The sequence below is a fragment of the Macaca fascicularis genome, chromosome 7 (assembly GCF_037993035.2).
Source record: "Macaca fascicularis isolate 582-1 chromosome 7, T2T-MFA8v1.1".
Classification (NCBI taxonomy): Eukaryota; Metazoa; Chordata; class Mammalia; order Primates; family Cercopithecidae; genus Macaca; species Macaca fascicularis.
In genome coordinates, this window is record NC_088381.1 from 142,359,237 (window position 1) to 142,382,371 (window position 23,135).

At 50.3% G+C, this 23,135-nt stretch overlaps 1 protein-coding gene across 3 annotated transcripts; it reads right to left on the reverse strand.

Annotated features, from left to right (window-relative positions):
- Positions 1–615: 615 nt before the first annotated feature.
- On the reverse strand, positions 616–21,596 carry SYNDIG1L (synapse differentiation inducing 1 like). Of its 3 annotated transcripts, XM_005561767.3 has the most exons (4): positions 20,987–21,383; positions 4,331–4,805; positions 2,553–2,693; positions 616–2,396 (listed from the first exon to the last, which is right to left on the reverse strand). In XM_005561767.3, the coding sequence occupies exons 2-4, from the start codon at positions 4,745–4,747 to the stop codon at positions 2,238–2,240; spliced, it is 717 nt and encodes a 238-aa protein (XP_005561824.1). In that variant the 5' UTR covers positions 4,748–4,805; positions 20,987–21,383; the 3' UTR covers positions 616–2,237. The 3 variants fall into 3 exon arrangements, with proteins under 3 accessions (XP_005561824.1, XP_073853937.1, XP_045252679.2); XM_073997836.1 differs by lacking the exon at positions 20,987–21,383 and having other exon boundaries at positions 4,331–4,810; XM_045396744.3 differs by lacking the exons at positions 616–2,396; positions 2,553–2,693; positions 4,331–4,805 and adding an exon at positions 4,933–5,168 and having other exon boundaries at positions 20,987–21,596.
- Positions 21,597–23,135: the final 1,539 nt, after the last annotated feature.

Here is a 23,135-nt window from a genome sequence, read left to right on the forward strand (position 1 = left end):
ATGTGCATAACCTGCCACCCCAGGGCCCTCCATCCAAGTGACCTAGAGGCCAGGCCAGTCCCGGTGCTGGCCCAGGCAGGCTCCTGAGGGCTCAGGTCTGAGAGGATATTGGAGATTTGGTGCTGAGCTGGGGCCTGAGGCAGGCAGAGATGCCTTCCCCTCCACATTGCCCAGGAGCAGCTCCTGGGATAGAAGAGATGGTGAACCCGAGAGCAGGAGGCAGGGGCATGGACTCCTTGGCCCCCTCACACCCTGTATCCAACCTTGGTAGCCCTAGGCAGCTCCGTGGAGCCTCGGTCACCCTGGCTCACATCCCTTCCTTCCTGTCCTCCAAGGCTCTTGAGCCTAGAAGGGCTTTTATTTCAGGCATGGATCTTGCTTTGGCTTGCCTAGAGCAAGCTAAATGCAGGCCATCACCCTACAGCCAGACTACTCCAAGCAGATAAGTCCTGAGATGGTGCAGACATTCTGGCCACAGCTCCTCCTAAGGCCCATACATCATGGGCTTGTCCTCTCCGGAGGCTGCCAGGGGTCAGAGCAGCAGACATAGCAATAGAATGGGATTCAGGCAAAGGCGGGGTAGGTGGCACAGCAAGAGACCTAGAGGGCACCAGGTGTTACAGAAACGTTTATTACAAGGATAAATCAGTACAATAATGGGATCTTAAAACTGCTGTGATGCAGGAGTGGAGGGCTGGGCAGTGCCCAAGGCAGGGGAGGACAGTGGGACAAGGGATGCTCAGTGGGGGAGCCACAGCCCTGGGTTCTATATGGGGCATGGGAATGACCAGGTTCCCACATCATGCACAGCAGGGGCCTGTAGCTTGAGTCCAGACAGGCCTGCTCACATTAGTGCTCCCCCCTTGCCTACCTGGATGTCTCTAAAATTCTGGATGTGCCCTAGTGGCTGAGGGTGTTGAGAGCGGCCCTGAGCAGAGGTATCAGTGAAGATGCCCCAGGGGTAACCAGGTACCCACCACTGACCCCCTAGCATTCAGAGATGGGAAAACATCATTGGTCTTTGAGAGACAGGCCTGATGTTCCTCCTTGAGTTGGTGGAACCCTTAGGAATGGCTGTAGTTTGACTCCAGCCCGGATGTTCCAGGCAGAATCCAAACAGCCTGGAAGCTTCCCATGGAAGGCTCCTGCTACACCCCAGCCTACAAATACAAAGAATTATGTGACCAAATCCCTTAGATGAATTCTATTCATCCTAGGCCTTGCTCAAGGGACACCTCCTCCAGGAAGCCTTCCTAAGCACTGCTGACTACTCAGCAGGCCATTCCTTCCATGAGTCCCTTCCCTCATCTATACTACTCCCTAGGGTCTCTCCTTGTTGCATTTTCTGCAGGGCTGGACCTAGGGCCCTGCACTCAGTGGCTGGTGAGCTGAGGGCACTCTCTGGGTCTAGTCTATTTGTGATGGCACCAGCTCATGGACTCCCAGGCAAAGCCCAGAAAAGGATGATGGGGGCAGGGAGTGGGGGGAGAGTAGGAAGACTCATGTAGTCCAGCAATATTTCAGGACTCTCTGTCATTGCAACTGCCTTTTGCACCCACATAAAGAAGCTCCAAGAACCTGCCCTTGGTTCAGAGTTTACATACCGAGGTTCCTCTTCCCTATCTAGAATCTACAGTGCCTCACAAGCCCGTGGGGAGATAAGCACCCCGTAGAATCAGAGACAGCAAGAGGCCGCCTTGTCTCCACATATTTCCTTCTTGGCCTGCTGAGGTCTGGGCATGATGGGGCCAGAGTGGAGTTGGGGGAAGCTCAGGCTGTCCCCAGGTGAAGATCCCTGTGGGCTGAAAGGATTGGGACAGGTCCCCTTGTGCCCTGGGCACCCCCTTTCCTCCCTGTAACCTCCTGCTCTTTCTCTGTGGGGAGGTTGGCAGGGTAGGTGGTGGGCTGGCTGTAGGGCAGGAGATCTTCTAGGGAATGGGCAGAATGGACTGAGCTAGGCCCCGCTGGGATGGCCTGGTGGGCAGCCCTGCCTTCTGCTTCCCGTCTGTAGCCTGGGTTAGAGAGTGGGGCCCCGGGCCCTGCTCTGGGGCTGGGAGCAGCGGGCAAGCAGAAGTGAAGGCTGAGCTCTGCAGGCTGCGGAATGGGGGTCTCCCCCTCAGCAAGCCACTCTCCCGGGATCATCTTCAGGGGCTGGGCCTTTCCATAGCGTCTGCAACCCCAAACCCCACTGCTTCCTCAGGTGGGCAGGGGAGTCAGGATGCAGGCCCTACTGGCTACTAGCCATGGCCGTTCTGGGACATGTAAGCTGCCAGAGCCACCACCACGGCCACGTAGAGACCGGCCCCCACGGCGATGGCGAGTGTGGCTAGGAAGAGGGCCCGGCGGGAGGTGGTGCTGGCCAGGCGGAAGTCCCCTTTGGAGATGGCCTTGCTGGTCTAGGGAGAGAGACATGCTGATGAACAGGAGTGTCCCCACACCCAGCAAAACAGCCCAGCCTGCCAGGCCCCTGACCCCATCCTGTAGACGCGATGCCAAGCCCTCAAGTAGAGGGATGGGCCAGGGAAGAGCCCCTGGGCCCCAGGTGCTCTCACCCCCTGGGAGAAGTAGAAGGCAGCAATGCCCAGTGGCCAGAAGCAGCAGAGCATGGAGAAGAGAGTAAGGCCCAGGTGGTCCCTGGGAGGCAGCGTGAGGAAGTTGTCTTCACTTTCGCTCTCTGTTGAAGTGGCATCGCTCTGCAAAACAGTGGGGTTTAGTGACCAGGCCCAGGATCAGCCCCGCCCCAGCAGGCTGGAAGAGGTTTTTAAAAAGGCAATGCCCAGTGGCCAGTGACATGGAGCAACAGGCAGTCTCTTCTGCCGCAGGTGGGGGTGTAGGCTGGCCTTGGCACTTTCTACCAAAGCCTTAACAATGGCACAATGATTCCACTTTTAGGAATTTATCACGAGGAAAGAAGGCAAATACCTACATGAGGGTTGTTCATCATAGGATAGCAATTGTGAAAGAAGAGAAACACTCTCAATGGGCTGGTCACAGCGGCTCACACCTGTAATCATAGCACTTTGGGAGGCTGAGGTGGGTGGATCACCTGAGGTCAGGAGTTTGAGGCCAGCCTGGCCAACATGATGAAACTCCCTCTCTACTAAAAATACAAAAATAGCTGGGTGTGGTGGCAGGTGCCTATAATCCCAGCTACTTGGGAGGCTGAGGCAGGAGAATCGCCTGAACCTGGGAGGCAGAGGTTGCAGTGAGCTGAGATCGTGCCATTGCACTCCAGCCTGTGTAACAGAGTGAGACTCTGTCTCAAAAAAAAAAAAAAAAAAGAAACAATCTCAATGACCAGTGACCAGGAGACTGTGTTAATAAATGATGGAAGAACTTGCAATGGAAGACCATGTAACCATTAACAATCACCTCTCAGGAATACATTAAATTACTTGGAGCAATACTCAAATATGTTGCTTAGAGAAATACAATCAGGCTGGGCGCGGTGGCTCAAGCCTGTAATCCCAGCACTTTGGGAGGCCGAGACGGGCGAATCACGAGGTCAGGAGATCGAGACCATCCTGGCTAACACGGTGAAACCCCGTCTCTACTAAAAAATACAAAAAACTAGCCGGGCGAAGTGGCAGGCGCCTGTAGTCCCAGCTACTCGGGAGGCTGAGGCAGGAGAATGGCTAAACCCGGGAGGCGGAGCTTGCAGTGAGCTGAGATCCGGCCACTGTACTCCAGCCTGGGCGACAGAGCGAGATTCCGTCTCAAAAAAAAAAAAAAAAAAAAAAAAAAGAGAAATACAATCAGATTATAAAACTATGTACAGCAAGATCTCTTCTGGGGAGTGGGCTGGGGTAAAATGTGAATAAGAGACTTACACAATCATTCACCAAAATGTTATCTTTGAGTGCGCTGAGTTTAAATTATTTATATAATTAAGAAAACAAGAACAAGTGCTACTGAACAATGAAATAGGCACTCCAAACTCGTGTTTCTCAAAGCATGGGCTGTACCTGTGTCCCAAGTCCTTTTCTTTGGTAGTATACAGATTCCTGGGCCCAAGTCTAGGCCTATTAGATCTCAATATCTGGTGATGAGGCTCTGAGAACTTGCATTTTATTTATTTACTTATTTATTTATTTACATTTTTTTGAGTCAGGGTCTTGCTCTATCACCCAAGCTGGAGTGCAGTGGCGCAATCACAGCTCACTGCAGCCTCAACCTCTTGGGCTCAAGCAATCCTCCCTCTTCAGCCTCCTGAGTAACTGGGACCACAGGCATACGCCACCATGCCAGGCTAATTTTTAACTTTTTTGTAGAGTCAGGGTCTCCTTGTGTTGCTCAGGTTGGAATCTGCATTTAAACCTCATTCACTCACCTCCTCTTCCTCCTGGTCGTCCTCCTGGTCCCGAAGCTCCTCTTGTACCCCGTAGGACACAGTCTGGATGGTGACATTCTCTGCAGCTTGACCAGGTCCTGTGGGCTGCTCTGGGGGCCCCTCCTGGGGCTCCCTGTCCTCTGTGAAGCTGGTCTCACAGCTGCCTGCCCTGGGCTCCTTGACCTTGTCTCTCCCCAGGAGGCAGCTGGGCCGGTACCAGGCCTCTACGGCCAGCTGCAGGGACCCTGGGTCCAGGAGCTGGTGAGCTCCAGCAGGCCCAGCGCCGCCTAGGAGGTAGGAGTAGAGCTTTTCCTGGTAGGACCAGCTGGGTGGGGCCTCAGGGTAGGGATAGGGGCCGTGGAGGTGGGAGGGGCTCCTGGGCAGCAGCGGGTTCTGTAGTTCACTCAGACTTTCCATGGTTCTGGGGGCAGCTGCTGGGGAGGGGAGCCTGGGCCAGCCGAGCAGTCCTCAGAGCCTGTCAGAAGAGCAAGACAGACAAGCACTGAGGCCAGGGTACTGGAGGCAGGACCCAAAGTGGTGAAGAGCATGGGTTCTGCAGTCTGACTCAGCTCAAACCCTGCCTTTGTCCTTTGCAAGATGCGGGACCTGGAACTGGCTACTTCACTTCTCAGGGCCTCCGTTTCTTTGTCTGTGGATTGGGGCTGGCAGTAGTGCTTACCCCACAGAGTTGGCTTAGTCATTTGTCCATTCAACACATATTTATTGAGCATCAGCTATATGCCAGGCACTGTACCGGATGCTTGGGGTACCACGGTGAGAAAGATGAGAAGTAGGGAGAGGGAGCAGATGCATGCTTTGTCTTCACAAAACTTCCAGTCTGATGGAGAAGACAAGTGTAAAATCATATCTCTGCCCCGAAGAAGTACAGCAGGTGCATGTAAGCACACACAATGGACGGAGCTGACACAGAGACCCAGGGAAGGCCGTAAAGCTGAGATCTGAAGGAAGAGTGTGTGCGGGTCAACGAGGTGAAGAGGATGGGGAACACGTTTCATGCAGAAGGAAGAATGTGTGGAAAGTCCCCATGGCTGGATACAGGAGAAGGCAGGTGTGCAGGGCACAGATGGAGGTGTGAGATGGGGTGTGGGAGCCAGACTGTGCAGCCCTGCTGGCGTCTAAGAGTAGGTGCTAGGGTGGGATCTGGGTCCTGAAGCCTTCCCCATGGCTGTGTGTAGGGAGTGGACTGGAGAGGGCTGGACTGACTGACCCCATTAAGGGGCCTTTGCTATGGCTGCAGGCAAGTGAAGATAACTAGGGTTCAGTGGTGGTACAGATGGAGGAAAGGGAACTGATCCTGGGAGATACTGACAGGACTCAGTGGCAGGTGGGATTTGGGGTTGAGAGAGAATTCATTCTAGGGTCGAATGGGAGTGCGCTGAGCCCAGAGCTTGGCACATGGTGTGTGCTCACAGCTGTCAGCTCTTACTGAGTGAGGATGCTTGCCCCTAGCAATGGTCTTAGAGGGATACACCTTAGTAACTTCCTCCCTAAGGCAAATTGAGACTTTCAGAGGTTCCTGCAGGATCTAAGGTGGGGCATCCTGGGTGCCGAGGTCTGGACCTGCATATCCCAGCTGGAAGTATGGAGACACCCAGGGCTTCCCTTCCTCCTTCAGCTGCTCTGAGTACCTACTGAGCACCTGGGAAGCCACAATCCCCCCACACACATTGGGCTGTGGCAGGTGCAAGTGGGGTATGCAGAGAGGGGAGGGGCAGTCTAGGGGCTCCGGGGACCTCCTGCTGTCCCCCTCCTTGGCCCATCGCAAAGCTGGAGGGTGATGGGGCTGTGTCCTGCCCTGGATTTCTAATCTGAAGATCGGGGATTCAGTCCTGGCCTTGAGGCCTTGGGCAGATCTTTGTGCCCTCTGTTTTCTTATCTGTAAGGTGTGGAAGGTAATAGGGATTACCATCCATACATCCCCACAAAGTTGTTTTGTGGAGCCAAAGAGATGGCTGGGATGAGAATATGTGGTAGATTTTGAGAGAGGGGATTGCTGCCGCCCTGACTTCTGGGCTTCAGACCTTGGCGTCACCCACCTGGGGCCATGTCTGGCCTTCTAGCAGGTCTCTGCTAAGGGTGAAGGGCAAAGTGCAGGGAGACCCTGCTGCTCCCAGGGCTGCGATTATCTAGTCTCCTTTCCAGTCCCAGCCCCCATGAGAATCCACAGCCAAATCCTGGAAAAGAGCAGTTTCTGCTTCTGCCCCAAGAGAAATGCCTGGATGCTAGGAAGCTGGCTCCTGAGAAACCCGAAGACAGAGCGTGGCTCCAGGAACAATGCCCAGGTATTGGGACAGAGCAAGGGAGGAGTGGGGCCAGGCAGGCCTGGACGAAGACACTGAGGGTGTGTCCATGAGGGGTCAGGATCCTCTGGCTGACTTCCTAGGAAGTGGGGGGGGGGTTGTTGGCCGTATGAGGGCAAAGGGGCAAGAAGACACTGCCCATGGCTCTCAGCTGTGAACCCAAGGGCGGCTGCCTCTAAGCTGGGCTCCAAGAACATCTACCAAACAATCACGGGGGGACTCAGAGAAGGGGATGTGGCCCAAGCACCAGCTCCTCCACCAGGGAGGGCATAGATGGTCTGGAGACGCTGGGCTGCCATGGGCCTCAGGGCCCTGCTGGTACATTAACAAGAGGTGAGTTCCATATAGGGTGTCACGCAGCTGTGCCAGACGCCTCTCCACAGGCAGAGATGGGGCACACAGGCTTGGGCAGGTCATGCAGGCCTGCATCATAGCTCTTCAGTGCTCACAAACGCAGGGCCTCCTCCTTCCTCTCTGGGGGTCAAAAATACAGGGAACCCCTTGGATTATAGTGATGTGGAGGGCATATTCCAGCAGGTGGGGAGCACGGAGTGCCCAAAGCAGAGGCCTTGCTGGGCTGGGCTCCTCTGGGCAGATTTCCAGGAGGACTGGTCTCTTCTGCCCTCCAAGGGCAGCTTTGGAGCCCCTGCCATGGTCTCCCTTCTCCCAGCAGTTGTGACCACAGGTGTGGGGTTGAGGGCATGTGAGCACTGTAAGCCGTATGGAGTTGGGAGTCAGGTACACTGGGATTCCATGCCTGGTTCACCCCTTATTAGTTTTTTGATGTGGCCCCTCAGTTTCCCCAATGAGTGATTGCATGAAATGGCCACTGATATCAATCAACTGTAGCACTAACATTCCATGATCCTGTGCCCCTAAGGAGCCCCACAGAAGTTAAGTCTTCTTGTCCTCTGCCCCCTTTTGAGGGTTGGTGGTAGGCGAACACATGCAGAGCCTAGTGAGGGGCACAGTCATCCCCTTCCCTACCAGAGCCCCTTGATCAGGTTGAGGAAGGCAAAGGAAAGCAAGGCATCAGTTTTCCAGAATGGCAACAGAGCCATGGATTCATCTCCAGCTTCCTGACTGCCCCTGTACTGCCCCAGTCACAGCCCTGCCCCTCCACTCCTGCCCATCTTGCCCACCCTCTGGGAATGGAAGACATGGCCCCCAAAGGTCCTCAGCCTCTCCCCCAGCTGGCCATAATGTATGTCCCTTCAACCTGCAGCCTCGAGTCAGGTACACTGTGCTGTCACCATCCATGGGGGCTGAGGTATGCAGGGGCCTTGGGGTGGGAGTGGGCAGCCCCAGGGCCCACAGAGCAGATTATTGCATTTGACTCACCCTGTCCTACACTCTGCCGCACCAGGAGGACTGCCCTCCTGTCTGATCTCTCCAGGAGGGACGGAAAGATTCCTGAAGACCATAGGGGAATTTGAAGATTGCTTGTTCAAAGCAGGCAGGGGCAGCTGAATCCCAGTTCATCCCCTTATTCCCCCATCACTGCTCCTGTCAGACTTTCTTGGTCAAAGTACACCCAGCTGAGCCTCTGCAATCCCAGCCACACTTAGCCTTTCCCGGCTTTCCTTCTCCCTTGCACTCTGATGGTGCCTTTAAGCAGGGCTCAGCACAAAGACATATGGTCCTGGCTTTACACAATATGAAAAACTGGAAGCCACCTAAATGTCCAGCAATTGGGAACAAGTTAAATAAATTACTGTGCACAATACGGTGGTACGAGGCCTTCAAACAGGTTTACAGGGAGTAATGACATGAGAAAATACTCATTGCAGATTCAGTGAGAAAGAAGAAAAGAAAATGGTAAGTGCATGTAATCTCAACTCCACCAAAATGTCAAGAGTGATTATCTCCAGAGGTGGGAGCACAGGTGCTTTTCATTTTCTTTTTCACACTCTGGTTTTTCCGTTTTCCATATTTATTATTATTATTATTATTTTTTACAATGAACATGCACTACTTTTAAACCAGAAAAAAATTAAGTGCATAGATTTCTTCTGAGCCAAATTATCTAAAATCAGTTTAAAACCTCCTTAGGCTGAGGGGTTCTTTCTAGGTTTGGCAGCTGAGCACAGCATTAAAGCCTGCCCCTACATACACACACGCACACACACAGACACACACACTCACACCCACACACACCTCTGCTTCCATGAAGCAATCCGAGTTAGCAGCAGCTGCATCTGCTCACAGTCCAGCCAAGGGTCATGGTTCTCTATACAGCTCATACTCACCCCATATCTTACTAGGGCCACATGGGGAGTTCGCGGACCTGATCCTGGAGACCCAGCACAGAGTCCTGACCAGAAGGAGAGGGTGGCAGGTCCCCAGACACAGTCTTCCTGCTCTAGGCTTGGCCTGGCATTTCAGCTCCTTGGGTCTGCCTGTCCCTGTTCACTGGAGTAAGGGACCAGCATTCAGAGCAGAACAATTATCATCACCACCATTGTGGCTTTGTCTTCCCTGGACAGTGTGTGCCTTCCAGATCCTGTGTGGTGACCTGAGGACCTGTGGGTGAGTGTGCCCACGCGCGCGCGTGTTTATGCATGAGTGCGTGTGTGTGTGTACACATGCGTGTGTGTACTCTGCTTCAGAGGAAAGATATGAGAGGATCTGGAATTCTGAAGCTAATATTACTCCAAATCGTGCAGCTAGGGCTGTGGGTCTGCGTCCCACAATGGGAGAGGGAGAGAAGGTGGTTCTGAGGCCACAGCACCCAGGTTGTCTTTTTCTGAGCTGAGAACTTAGCTGGGCCCGAGGTTTCCCACTCCCTGATTTAGGGATGGAGAGCACACTGCCACCTTCTAGACCAGGGGCAGGAAACCATTCAGGAATCCGCTGGAGTCCAATTACAGCCTCCTGCTGAGTCCAATTGCACTGGAGTTCAATCATACAGTGTGACATTGGTTTGCTTATCTGTCAAAAGTATGAGAGATTTAGGAGGAGTTGATTTTTAACACTGCAGCTCAATAGGACTCTAGGATTTTATTGGGAGAAGAAGAATAACTTACACTTACTGAGTTTTTGACCATGTGCCGGGAACTGTTCTAAACGCTCACTTTGACTCTAGATTCCCAGTGGGAGAATAACAACAGGATAGAGGGCTTCCTTTTTCAGCCGGGTCAGACTAAGTCATGTCACGCCAAACCGCCGATAACAGCTAGAAAAGTGGTGTGTGGTGGGTGGGAAATATGAAGGCTTCAAGGGATCAAGAACTGGAGGGTCAGAATGCCAAGATCCCAGAGGAAAGAGAAACACAGAGGCGAGCCTGACACTTGGCACTGCATTTTCCTTTGAGGTCTTTCCTGATTCCTAAGGGGCAGCTTAGAGGCTGCTTTTCCAGAAGCCTCAGGGCTGGGGGTGAAAAATTGGAGGTCAGGGCCTGTTAAGGAGGAGGACCCTCAGTAAACACCCTGGTTTTCAATTGGGACCACTTTAGGGCTACATGCTGGAAGTAGGAGCAACCCAGAAACAAACCAGCCCTCACAGCACTGAAACCAGGCTTTGAATCAGCTCCACCCCTTGTAGGATGAAGGCGATATGCACACAGCCCAGCTGCCTGCCAGAAGCGAAAGTTGTCTCAGGGCAGGGGTTCTCAAACTTCAGCATGCATCAACATCACAGGGAGGATCTGTTAAACCTGGATTGCCGGATTTTACCTTTACGGTTTACGATTCTGGGGTGGAGCTTGGGAATTTGCATTTCTAACAAGTTCCCAGGTAGTGTTGATGCTGCTGGTCGAGGGACCACACTTTAAGAACCACTGCTCTGATAGTCACTGTAAAAAGAGTAAAAAAATGTATAACCGCTATGGGGAATATGAACTAATAAAAATACTTTTTTTTTTTTTTTTTTTTTTTTTTTGATACAGGGTCTTGCTCTGTGTCCCAGACTGGAGTGCAGTGGCCTGATTCCTGCTCACTGCAGCCTCGACTGCCTGGGCTCAAGTGATTCTCCTATCTCAACTTACCAGGTAGCTGGGACTATAGGCATGTACCACCATGCCCAGCTAATTTTTTGTATTTTTTGTAGAGACAGGGTTTTGCCATGTTTCCCAGGCTGTTCTCAAACTCCTGGGCTCAAGTGACCCTCCCACCTTGGCCTCCCAAAGTACTATCCAAAAGGAGGCAAGAAAAAATATTAAAAGGAATATAGAATAGGTGAGACAAATAGAAAGTAAATAGTTAAGATGTTAGGCCTATAACCAACTATATCAGTAATGACAATGAATGTAAATGGAATAAAATTGCCCATAAAAAGACAAAGATAGTCATATAGTGTTTTATTCCACTTATATGAAAGTCTAGGAGAGGCAAAACCACAGTGACAGAAAGCAGATGGGTAGTTGCTCAGGGCTGGGGGGAGAAGAGGGAATTGATTGGAAAGGGGCCTGAGGACTTTAAGGAATGTCAGAACTATTCTCTCTCTCTTTTTAAAATGTTTCTTTTTGTTTTGTTTTATAATTTTAAATTTATTGTTTCCTTTATATTTCCTTTTTCCACATGTTCTAATATTCCATCTCTTGGTCGTGGTCGTGATTATAGGACTGCATATATTTCACAAAACAAATTGAATCGTACACTTAAAATTAATGAATTTTGTCATGTGTATTATACTTCAAAGATGACTTAAAAAGGACAAAGAGGCTAGGCATGGTAGCTCACATCTGTAATCCTAGCATTTTGGGAGGCTGAGGTGGGTGGATCACTTGAGCCTAGGAGTTCAAGATAAGCCTTGACAATATAATGAAACCCCATCTCTACAAAAAATAAAAAAATCAGTCAGGTGTGGTGGTGCACACCTGTAGTCTCAGCTACTTGGGAGGCTGAGGTGGGAGGATTGCTTGAGGCCAGGAGGTCAAGGCTGCAGTGAGCCATGATTGCATCACTGCACTCCAGCCTGGGCAACAGAGCAAGACTTTGTCTCAAAAACGAAACCAACCAACCAAACAAACAAACAAACAAAAAAGATAGATTGAACTTAAAAAAATATGCTGCAACTAAGCAATGAAACTTAAATGTGAAACTCCAAAAAGGTTAAGAGTAAAAGGATGGAATAATAATGACACCCCGTGCTTACTAAGTTCTTACTGTGTTCCAAACACTGTTCTAAATGCTATATATCATCTCATTTAATCCTTACACTAGCCCTGTCAAGTCCATGTCATCATCATCTCCATTTTACAGCAAAAGACACTGAGGCATAAGGAAATTGTAGGTGCCCACAGCACACAGCTGGTGAGTGGGGAGCTGTACATGAACCTTGGAAGTCTGACGTCAGAGTCATGGTACCCAAATGCCACTATGTATCAGCTACCATTATTGGGTGCTTGTTTTGTTCTGAATGCCATGCCAAGTGCTTCAAATGGGTTATCTCATTTAATCCATCCTCTTTAATGTGTGGGGAAACTAGGGCTTAGAGAAATTAAATTGATTTTCTGAGATCACACAGCTAGAGAGTGGCAGAGCTCTATTTGACCCAAGTCTGTCTGACCAGAGTGCATGCTTTTAGCCACTAAACAGATGGAGGGATGGGAGAACAGAGGTCCTGGCAAATGAGATAAAAGGGCTGGCCTGAACAGGACCATGTTCTCCAGGATTTGCTGTAGGGCTGACGCCTTGAGGAGGGTTGCTGTGTGCACTGCCTGGTGGGCTCTGACCTGAATGGGAGGAGGCATCGTGAACACTGTTAAAGAGAGGCCAAAAGGACAGTGTGATGTGTGTGACCAGGAGTTGGCTCACACCCTGGGATGGGGTCAGCCTTTATCAGAACCCTGTAAAATGGTAACGGCTGCTATTTATTGCATCCTCCCATGAAGTGTTCCATGTGCTTTATCTCAAAACTTTACAACAACAAATGAAGCCGGTTATTATTATTCCCCATTGTTTAGATGAGGAAACCGAGGCTCTGAACTTGCCCAAGATTAAATAGTGACAGAGACTGGATTTGACCCAGGTTTGATTTAGTCCAAAGCCTGGGCTCTGACTTCCCACTCCTTTCAGGGCATAACTGTATGGAGCTATGCGATAAGTGGATATGGAGGGTTGTGATATGTGGTAGGGGTGAGAGTGGTGAGGAGTTGATCTTCAATGAGTTAAAACTAGAGTCCTAAGTGCCAGGAATGAGAAATTGGAGTGTTAAAAGAAGATTAAGAGATTTAGGGTGATTTAGCAGGGCATACTTGTATGTGGAGGGTTGTGATAAGTGGTAGGGGTGAGAATGGTGAGGAGTTGGTTTTGAATGGGTTAAAACCAGAGTCCTCAGTGACAGGAATGAGAAATGGGAGCGTTAAAAAAAGATTAAGAGATTTAGGGTGATTTAGCAACCCAGGGGTGGCTGCATAGATAACCCCAAGGTCTGGATTCAAATAAATACCGAGGCTTTGTGAAGAAGTTGAGATACTGACCACTATCTCTCAGTGCAACAAGAGAGATTGCTTTTAAACTGAGAGATAAAAACCAGAACTTCCTAATCGGGCAGAAGATTAAATGTAAATGATTAAAATCCAGGGAAAAGGTGAAATCTTTAAGAACAGGCGCTAGACCATCCTCTAATCAGATCATGTATAAACTGTTCTGTAAACTGTGAAGTGTTGTGACTCTAGTGGCTGTTTGTTGATGGCTTGGCGCTGGGTTTGAAGATTTCTGGCTGGTGATAAGCGAGAGAGCCACCAAGCCAGCTTGGAGTCATTAGCTGCAGCTTGCTGCATTTGAGAATAAAGGGAGAAAGAGCCAGGGGTGGCAAGGGGGGTGAGGTTGGCAGAGTCAAAGAAAATGGGGAACAGCTTTCTTTGTTTCAGTTTGCCTTCTCAGCAAGCCTAACACAATTGATTATCCTTTCTCTCCGTCTGTCTCCAACTGTTCCTAATTCCTGATCCTTCCTAATGGCACTTAAACATATTGTAGTCTCCCTCACTTAAAAAATAGAATCATTGTGATGATTGTAAAATCTGGCTGCAAATAATTTGACACTCTTTCTAGGAAGATTTAGGGAATCTATGCCCTTCCTCCCTAATCTGAGTGGGCTTACAACTGCTTCAACCACAGAGCACAGCAAAAGTGATGCTATGTGACTTCTGAGGCCAAGCCATAAAAAGCCATCTTTCACCTTGCTCATTAGAACACTCGCTCTTGGAATCTTGAGCCATTCTGTAAGTAGTTGGATGATTCTGAGGCCACCATGCTGGACATGTGTGTATAGATGCTCCCATCGATGGAAACTGCTGAGCCCAGCCTCCTCATCATCCCCAAGATGCCAGACATTGTGAGTGAAGCCATTTTGGGTTCTTCCAACCAGTCTATCTGTCACCAAGTGACCTCTGTTAATGCCATACAGAGTGGAATGATCACATAGCTAAACCCTGCCAGCATTTCTGACCCTCCGAAGTCGTGAAATGTAATAAAATGTCTGTTGTTTTAAGCCACTAGGTTTTGGGGTAGTTAGGCAGCAACAGATTACTGGCACATAATTCCCCAGTGCCATTCCCCCTTTCAGCTCCTGTCCCCCTCTCTTCACTTCCCATCCTTGTTTGTCAGAAGTTCCACTCACATTGGGATGCTCTAGCTCTCAGCTCAAAGGTCACTTCCTTAGAGAGGCCATCCCTAATTCCTCAGTCTAGATTTCGCCTCCCTGGTTATCTGCTCTTCGCGGCTCCATGCTCCTTGCCTCAAAGTGCTTATCACAGTCTCTATTTATATATGTGTGATTCATTCATTAGTGTCTTTCTCCTTCACCAGACTGTGAGCTCCAGCGGGTGGTAACGGTCTGTCTTGCTCCTCCCTGCATCCCCTTGGGTGGCGTATACTAGGCACTCAATAGACAGTGCATCTCATGAATGGATGAGTTAATTAGTGAATGGGTGAGCTAGGTATACTGAGATTCTCTGGGAAGAAAGCACTTTCCAGGATTTGGGGTGGATGGAACACATCTGGCTGAGGCACATTTGGTTCTGCACAATAAACATTTCTTGAACAATTACTTCAGGCCAGTTATTGGGTTGCAAAAATAAACCAGAAGTGGCACCTGCTGTGAGGAAGGGTAGGAAACACAGACTAGCAAATACAAAGTTTCAACAGATGGAGTAAGTTGTGTTAGCAGCACACAGAATGCTATGGGTGCATTGATAAGGGACCCCTATCGTGAGATGGCAGCAAAGGTGATGGTGAGAGCTAGGAAGAGGCTTCTCAGAGCTGGTGACTTCTGAACTCAGTCTTGAAGGAAAAAGTAATAGGAATCATCTAGGTGAGCAAATGAGAGAAGGGCATTTCCAGCAGAAGTTATAGCACAAAGGCATTGGGTAGTGGTATGGAGGGGAAGTCAGGGTGTTTGGTAGTGATGGAATGAGGCAGGAGAGGTGGGAAGGCCTCCCATGCCATGCAGAGGAGCCTTGGGGAGCCAGTGATGGGTGTAGCAGGGAAGTTCTATAGTCATGCCTATGTTTTAGACAGAGCACTCTGATGGGCAGCAGGGGATAGAAAGGATTTAAGGTGGGTGAGAATGGAGGCTAGGAGTCCTGTTAAGAAACTACTGTAGGAATGCAGGCAGAAGGCCAGGAGCGGTGGCTCATGCCTGCAATCCCAGCACTTTGGGAGGTCAAGGCAGGTGGATCACTTGAGATTAGGAGTTTGAGACCAGCCTGGCCAACATAGTGAAACCCCATCTCTAGTAAAAATACAAAATTAACCAGGTGTGGTGGTGCGCACCTGTAATCCCAGCTACTCGCGAGGCTGAGGGAGGAGAATCGCTTGAACCCAGGAGGCGAAGGTTGCAGTGAGCCAAAATCATGCCACTGCACTCCAGCCTGTGTGACAGAGTGAGACTCCGTAAAAAAAAAAAAAGCAAGCAAAAGAGGATGAGGACCTGAAACTGATCTGTGGCAGAATTGAAAAAGAGGAAGAGTCAGATCTAAGGAGCACTCAGAAACCTAAATGAACAGGAATCTGTGGGTCACTAGAAGTGAGGAAGAGGAAGATGACAAAAGTGACTCCCGGGTTTCTGGCTTTGTCAACCAAATAGAAGGCCATGCAACCACTTGAGACAGAAAGCCTAGGGGGAGGCTGCCGGTTCAAGAGGGTAGCCTGAGCACAAACCACCACCTCTTTTCCTTCTTAAGTTTCTATGAAAATGACAGGATGTATATCTTTTACAAGAATAAAATCATAATAAATGTGGAAAACAAAAAAGAATTATATCAGCGGGCCAGAAATTCCTGGAGATAAAGAGCAGATGAGATTCCTTGGTGAGGAAATCAGTGTAGAGAATCTTGTAGGCCCAAACACTGGAGGTAAGAACAACTCCCGTTCAGAAGAGAGGCCAGCTGTGGAAACAAACTTAGCCAACTTCAGAGGAAATTCACATTAGCTGCCTGTTCTAGTCAATGCCGTCCTTCATTCCTAAGTATAAATGGACAACAAAAGATAATAAAAAACAACTACAGGAAAATAAAAGAGAAGGATTAAATAAACAAATACAACAAATGACCCAATAAGATCCCAAATCATTCAAGTTACAGAAAAAAACTTCGAAAAAAATTTTTTTGAATTCATATCCTCAGGCAGATGTAAGAGAACACTGCATCTATGAAAGAATAACAGGTTACTATGAAAAAGGAGCAATTCAAGAACATGAGCATTTTGGAAATTAAAAATAATCGCTGAAATTTTCAAAAATTCAATAAAAAGACTGGATAATAGAATAGGCATAGATAAAGTTAGAAGACCTTTCAATGTAAAAAAAAAAAAGTTAATAAAATTATCTAAGACATAGAGCAAAAAGACAGAAAGATGGAAAAGGTAAAAGAAAGGTAAGGGACATGCAGGAGAGCCCCAGGAGGTCCAACATCAACCTAATAGGAGTTTCAGAAAGACACAACAGAAGTAGAGGAGAAAAATAATAATTAAAGAAGCAGAAGCATCAAGTGTTTCCTGAACTCAAAAAAAAAAAAAAAAAAAAGAATATTTAGATTAAAAGGCCCACTAAGTACCAAGCTGGAAAAATGAGGCACACAAACACACACACAGAAGAGCAGGATGGGGAGAAGTGGAAGAGTTTTGTTTTAAAGTGTGTTAAAGAGTAGAAACTCTGCCTGGCAGCTGGATGTATGGAGTCAAAGCCCTAGGTAGTGTTCAGGGCCGGAAAGAGATTTGAGAATCATCGAAGGACCTTTGGAGAGAGAGAAGAGAAGGGCAGAAGAGAGAACAGAAAAGGAGAGGAGAAAGCTCATGGGGGAACTCAGGAAAGACAGATTATACAGGTGGAACACTTCTTGGCTCCCACGGGAGGTTTCTTAGTCACTGTCTTCCAGGAAGAATCAATTGCCCCCTTTCCACCCCCTGCCACCCTGGGCTCCTATGGGCCAGACTGGCCTCTCCTTTAAAGCATAATCCACCTGCCTGGGAGATGGGCCTGTGGCTGACAAGGGTGAAAATTGCTGACAGGATTGGGATGGTGGCTCCGCTACTCAAATTAGTCCATTTTCAGGTGGAAATCAAATCTTTTTTCTTACTGAAACAACCTGTCTCTCTGCTGAAGCAGCTCATTCCCAACCACTTAGAAGCAAACAGCACATCTAATGGCGGAAGATAACACACCTAATGGAGAGTTTCAGCATCCGGCCCCACTCCCTGCTTGGTTTGCTTGCTGGGTGATGGGGGTGGGAGCAGCTGCAGGGAGGAAGAAGACAGAATAAGAGGAGAGGTAAGAGAAATGAGGGCTTGATATAAAGGGCGGGAGTGAAGATCAGTCTTTAGTGTCCCCTGGCTTGCAGCAGAGGGGACCTTGCCCCATACAGGATGCTAGCTGAGTCCCGGAGAAGGGAAAGGGGCTGGAAAACACAGAAGGTTTAGAGAACTGGGATGTTCCTTCTCCCAGGCTGAAGGCTGTTCCTTCTGCTTCTGTCTCCCTGGTGTACTTCGGAGCTGGAAGCCCCTCTAGGATTCATAGATGAATTGGCTTTTGGACTTGAAGGTAACCAATGATGTGCAGATATCTCTGGATATTCTCTGCCTCTGCCATTTTGTGTGCATCACGCAGGGGAAGGGATCTGCATGTGTGTATTTCAATGTTTTAATCTCTCTCTTCACACATACACACACACACACACACACAATTTCTTTTTTTTTTTTTTTTCCTTTCTTTCTTTTTTAAGACAGGGTCTCCCTCTGTCGCCCAGGCTGGAGTGCAATGGCATGATCTCGGCTCACTGCAGCCTGCACCTCCCAGGCTGAAGCGATTCGTGCCTCAGCCTCCCAAGTAGCTGGAATTACATGCCTGGCTACTTTTTGTATTTTTAGTAGAGATGGGGTTTTGTCATGTTGGCCAGGCTGGTCTCGAACTCCTGACCTCAAGTGATCTGCCCGCCTCGGCCTCCTAAAGTGCTGGGATTACAGACGTGAGCCACTGCTCCTGGCCACACAATTTCTTAATGACCACGTTGCATTTATTCTTCCTCTTTCTCAGCTCCCCCCAATCCCTGCCCCTAAGATCACCCAATCATGAGCAATGTGCCAGGGTTGACTCCTTTCTTCCCTTTGAGGCCTTGTAGAAGGGCCCAGAATAAAAGCCTCAGCAAGGAGGGAATAAGAGGGGAACACAGGAAGCAGCCAATGGGTAGTTTTCCCTGGTCAGGAGAGGAGCCAGATGTCATCTGCCTGGGTGACCAGAGATGCCCTGCACCCTGACAGCTCTGGGAGTGGGGTGTCCACCCAAACAGCTGCAGAAGGAAGGCTAGTGTATTGTCCTCACCCCAGTAGCAGGCCAGCTCCCCTGCAGACCAGCCTTGCAGAAAAGAAAGCACCTCGCTAGCTTGCTGTTGCTGCTGCTGCCGCCGCCACTTTGTTATGAGGGTTAGTGACTGTCCATTAACTCCAGAGAGCTGATTTTTGCCAGTGCTGCACCAACAGCTGGGAGCCAGAAAGCAATGACATGAGGAGGGGGAGACTGGTCCCCCACCCTGGCTGGGCACTCACAGTGTAATTCGGCGAGGTCACTGGCATGGCTTACTCAGCTCTACCAAAATGTCAATTAGCTAAGGTTTTTCTGAGCATTGGCTGGGTCTGCCACAGTTGAGGGAAATTATTATCAGAGAAACTCACTTTGTGTGTGTGTGTGTGTGTGTGTGTGTGTGTATATCTCTCTCACACATATAAATTCTCTGTAGGGATGGATCTTTCCTGCCTGTCCCCTCCTCTGGTCTTCCTAGGAGGGAGATCACAGCCAGGCAGGGTCCCTGGTAGGAGATGGCCAAGGGTGGGGTCCCTGGCCCTTTGTTACTCCCAAGAGATGGTGGTGGTGGTGGTGGTGGCAGGGATGATGGGGTGGTGTTTCCTGGCCTTTGGGCTTGGAGGCAGGAGCCCCTCTCAGTTCAGTCACTCTGAGTCATACTCATGGCTTTCCCAGAGAAATAAGAAAGAGAGGGGGTTCTTAAAACATCAGAAATATAAATGGCTTTTTCTGGTTCCTATTGCTCTCTTTCACTCCATTCATAAAATCCAGTTCATTACTAAAAGGTCATTAACTTAGTTATCAAACCAGGTTGATAAAGCTGGCATCCTGTATTCAAGCAGAACTGAGGGGTTTATGGGCCTCAAGAAAGCCCTACAGAATATCAGGGCTTGAAATCTTAACTCATCTAGCCCAACTCTCTTCTTTTACAGATGAGAAAAATGAACCCCCAGAGGGGAATGGACCTGCCTGAGACAGTGGCAGATCTGTGACCAGAACACAGGGCTTCTGACTCCCAGTTAAATGCTTTTATTTTGATACATTTTAACTTCTCATTCCCTCATTTTACACCCGATTACCGAGTCCTTACTATCTTCCAGGTGCTGTTGGGGAGGGGGTCATGAAGGGAGGCAAAGAGATGAAAACAATGCAATTCCTGCCTTCAGGGAGCTGTTTCCTTAGATCTGTGGTTCTTAGGGAGAAAAAATAAAAACCTATGAGTCAGACTCTCACCTTATATTATCTCCTATAGGTGATGATGGAAGAGGAGAAGAAGAGAGGACACACTTTTTTCTCCTTAAGATTTATAAGTTTGGCTTCACTGATTCTGAGACCCCAGGGTGGCCAAGGACAAAGGGAGAGACATGGCCACGCTGGGAGAAGAGGGAGTAGGGGTGATAATAATCAGGTCACTGCCAGCAGGCCTGGTTAGGGGTTAGGAACAGTGACAGCAGCTCACACTGGTATGGAGATGTACAGGTGGCAAGCCTCCAATCAGGTGCATTGTTTTTCATTGGATCCCAAGGCAGTTCCCTGAGGTGAGCAGAGCATTGACCTTATCCCCACTCTAGGGGTGAGGAGGATGAGGTTGAGAGAGCTTAGGGAACTAGCTAAAGCCAGTAAATGCCAGCACCCAGCCAGGAACTCCTACTCTAGTGCTCTTTCTACCTCTGGGAGTGGGGAAGTTGGGTTGGGTTGGAGGGTGGGGATAAAGCAGTAGAAAGAAGCGGTCAGCCACAAGGATAGGCCAAGTCTTCCTCCACGCAGTTTTATTTTGATCGCTACATTCTGCCAGTCATAGAGAACTCTGCTCTGAAGAACTAGAAGCACTTTGCAGGCCTGAATGAGCTCATTCAGCGCACTCTTGCCAGAGAGAGAGAGAACTCCAAATGGAGGCTCTGTCTAGGGTCACCAGCACATAAGAGAAAACAGGACCCAGGTTCCCTGACTCTTTGCCCTCATGCGCCAAGAGATGTGACGCAAATCCTGCCTGCTTCTGTGAGCATCAAGAGTGTCATAGGAAAAAAAAAAAAAAGAGGTATCTTCCAGGACCTCGTTCCTTCCCTGAAGAAATGGGTTAATGCACATCCTAAGGGGCCTCGGCCCAAGAGCCCATCCCTTGGCCCAAGAGCCATTTCCAGGGCAGAGAAATCTCAGAGCAGGGAGTACCACAGCCACCTCCGTCACCCCTGTGAACAGGTTTGGGTGCGAGAAGAGGGGAGCTTAGTGAAGCCTGCTCAGATTTTGCTAGTGTCGCAAAACGTTGGTAGGGATTGGGGTATCAGGGAGTCTGAGGCTCTAACCAGTATTTCTTGCCGTCAGTAGGCAGGATGTCTAGGAGCTGCCTGAGGTCAGGGTCAAGGCCTCGTGTTGCGAGGTTGTGGTGTCTTGACCCCAGTTCCTGAGCCCCCTCCAGCACCCCCAGCCTGCAGGGTGAGGGGTAGGGAGGGACGAAGTGCAAGCCTTGGAGGAGCGCAAGGTGCGGCCAAGCAGGGAGTCAGAGCCCCCAGCCCCGAGAGGGCTCCCGTGCCCTCCCAAGCTCACTCCCGACTCCGCGCCTAGCTCTGCGCTCCCGCGGCGCCCCCAGACCGCCCCTTACCTGTCCCGCCGCGGACGGTCCCGCCTCCTCCGCGGGGCTCGGGGGCTCGGCATGGGCCGGTGAACGACGGCTCCCCCGCCTCGCGGTCGCGGTGGAACTCCCAGGAGGGCTCCCCTGCTCCCGGCCCCGCGTCCCTGAGCCGCCGCCGCTTCAGCACCGCGGACAGCTCCCGCCCGCCGCCCGCCGCCGCCGCCCGCCCCTCCCCGCGCGGTCCCGGGAGCCCCGCATCCTGGCCGGGCCCCGCCGCCGCCGCCGCGCAGCCCTCGGCCCGGCCCGAGGCGGCTCCGCGCCGACTTGGGAGAGCAGCGAGGAGGGTCCCCCTCCTCCCCGCCTCCCGCCGCCGCCGCCGCCTCCCTGTCGCTTCCGTGCTCCGTGCTCCCTTCCACGCTCCGGAATCAGCCCACCAGGCACTCCGGACCCGGCTCCGGGGCGGGGCGGGGCGGGAAGTCGGAGAGCCTAAAGGAGGCGGCGAAGCGAGGGGCGCGCAGCTGGAACCCGCGTACCCGCTTCCTGGAGCCGAGCCCTCTTTCCCAGCCCTTCTCTCCCCTCCTCCCGCGCACCCCAGAGCGATGGGAGGCCCTTGGGCTTCTTGAAGCATTTTGGAGCTCCTGGGCTCCCAAGCCAGCCCTGAGTTTTTAACATTGATCTGCCCTAAAAAGAAAAACAAACAGAAAGCATTTACTGAGCACCTACTATATACCAGACACCAAGCCCGATAATGTATTTAATCAACATAAGCTAGTTTAATTTTCTTAACAACTCTATGAGGCAATATAGTCCCCTCCCCCTCCCCCTCCCCCTCCCCCTCCCCCTCCCCCCCTCCAATTTTGCAGACGAGGACTCTGGGCTCACAGGGATGAAATCGCATGATTGGGACATTCAGTGCTGTGCTGGGAAGGGCACAGGTTTTAAAGCTCATAGACCTAAGTTTTGGTCCTAGGGTCCCACTTGCTGTATAACCTGGAGCAAGTTACCTAACCTCTTAAAGCCTCAGGTTTCTCATGGACAAAGTGAGGGGTCATATGACGACAAAATGAGATGACATGTGTGACACATTGGCACTCAATAGGCCCGCAGTGAGTGAGCGTCCCCCTGACTTTTCCCAGCAAGAGCCCTGAGATCCGAATGCAGGCCTTTGGCTGCTTTGTCTCCACCCTGTGCTGTTCTTTATCCACCTCCGCCTCAGTTTCCTTTTTTTTTTTTTTTTTGCATGGGGATGCCCTATCTTGAGTGTTACTAGTGGATGAACCTATTCTTCGAGTGCCTTCACAAGGTCTTGAGTCTCACCAAAGTCCGAGGAGGTCAGGAGGAGAGAGTATTCTCATTTTCTGAAGGTAAGTGTAGGTTTGCAAAGTAAACCCCAGAGCAGGCTGCAGCTGGGGCTGGAAGACACAAGGAACCAGGGTCTGGCAGTGGGATTCCACTAGCATCCACAGTCTCCTAGCATCCAGCTGAGGATGCTATAGCACATGGCATGGTGGGCTCCAGGATTCCCTCACTCCCACAGAATATGGGCATCTGGCACAGTTCAACGTAGCTCCTAGAGTGCACAGTAGAAGCCAGGAGCAAGTCCACATCATGGGGCTTGGGTCTTCTTCCCTTTAAGGCAGGACAGAGAACTCCCATATCCTGGGGTCTGTCTCAGGGCTGGTATTGGTGTTTAACTTGTTGGGTGCTAAATATATTATTGTTCTTCCTGTCTCTGCCCTATTAGTGGATAATGCATTGATAAGCCCCCTGAGGCTATCGAGGCTCTTGGATCACTCATCTGAGGCCCATACATCGTCTTCACAGACACCCTCCTCCTTAAAACACAGACATACAGACACACACACAATACAGACACTCATAGACACACACAGACACACACACACACAAGACATTGTCTCTGATGTCAGGCCACCCTCCTGCACCTTTGCTTTCTCTGGCCTTCCTCTCACAGGGGCTCATGGCCCCCTACTTGGCCTTGGCCTCCCTGTGCTACTCCCCTCCCTACCCTGGCTTTGCTCCATGCCTCGGCTGCATACTGAAATACTAATTGAAAGGATAATAAAAAAGCCAGTGAAGCAAAAGCCGCATATAAATTCTAAATACTAATGTTGATAATTATATGCTGCTGCCTGGAGGGAAAACTCAAAGAGAGGCTGTT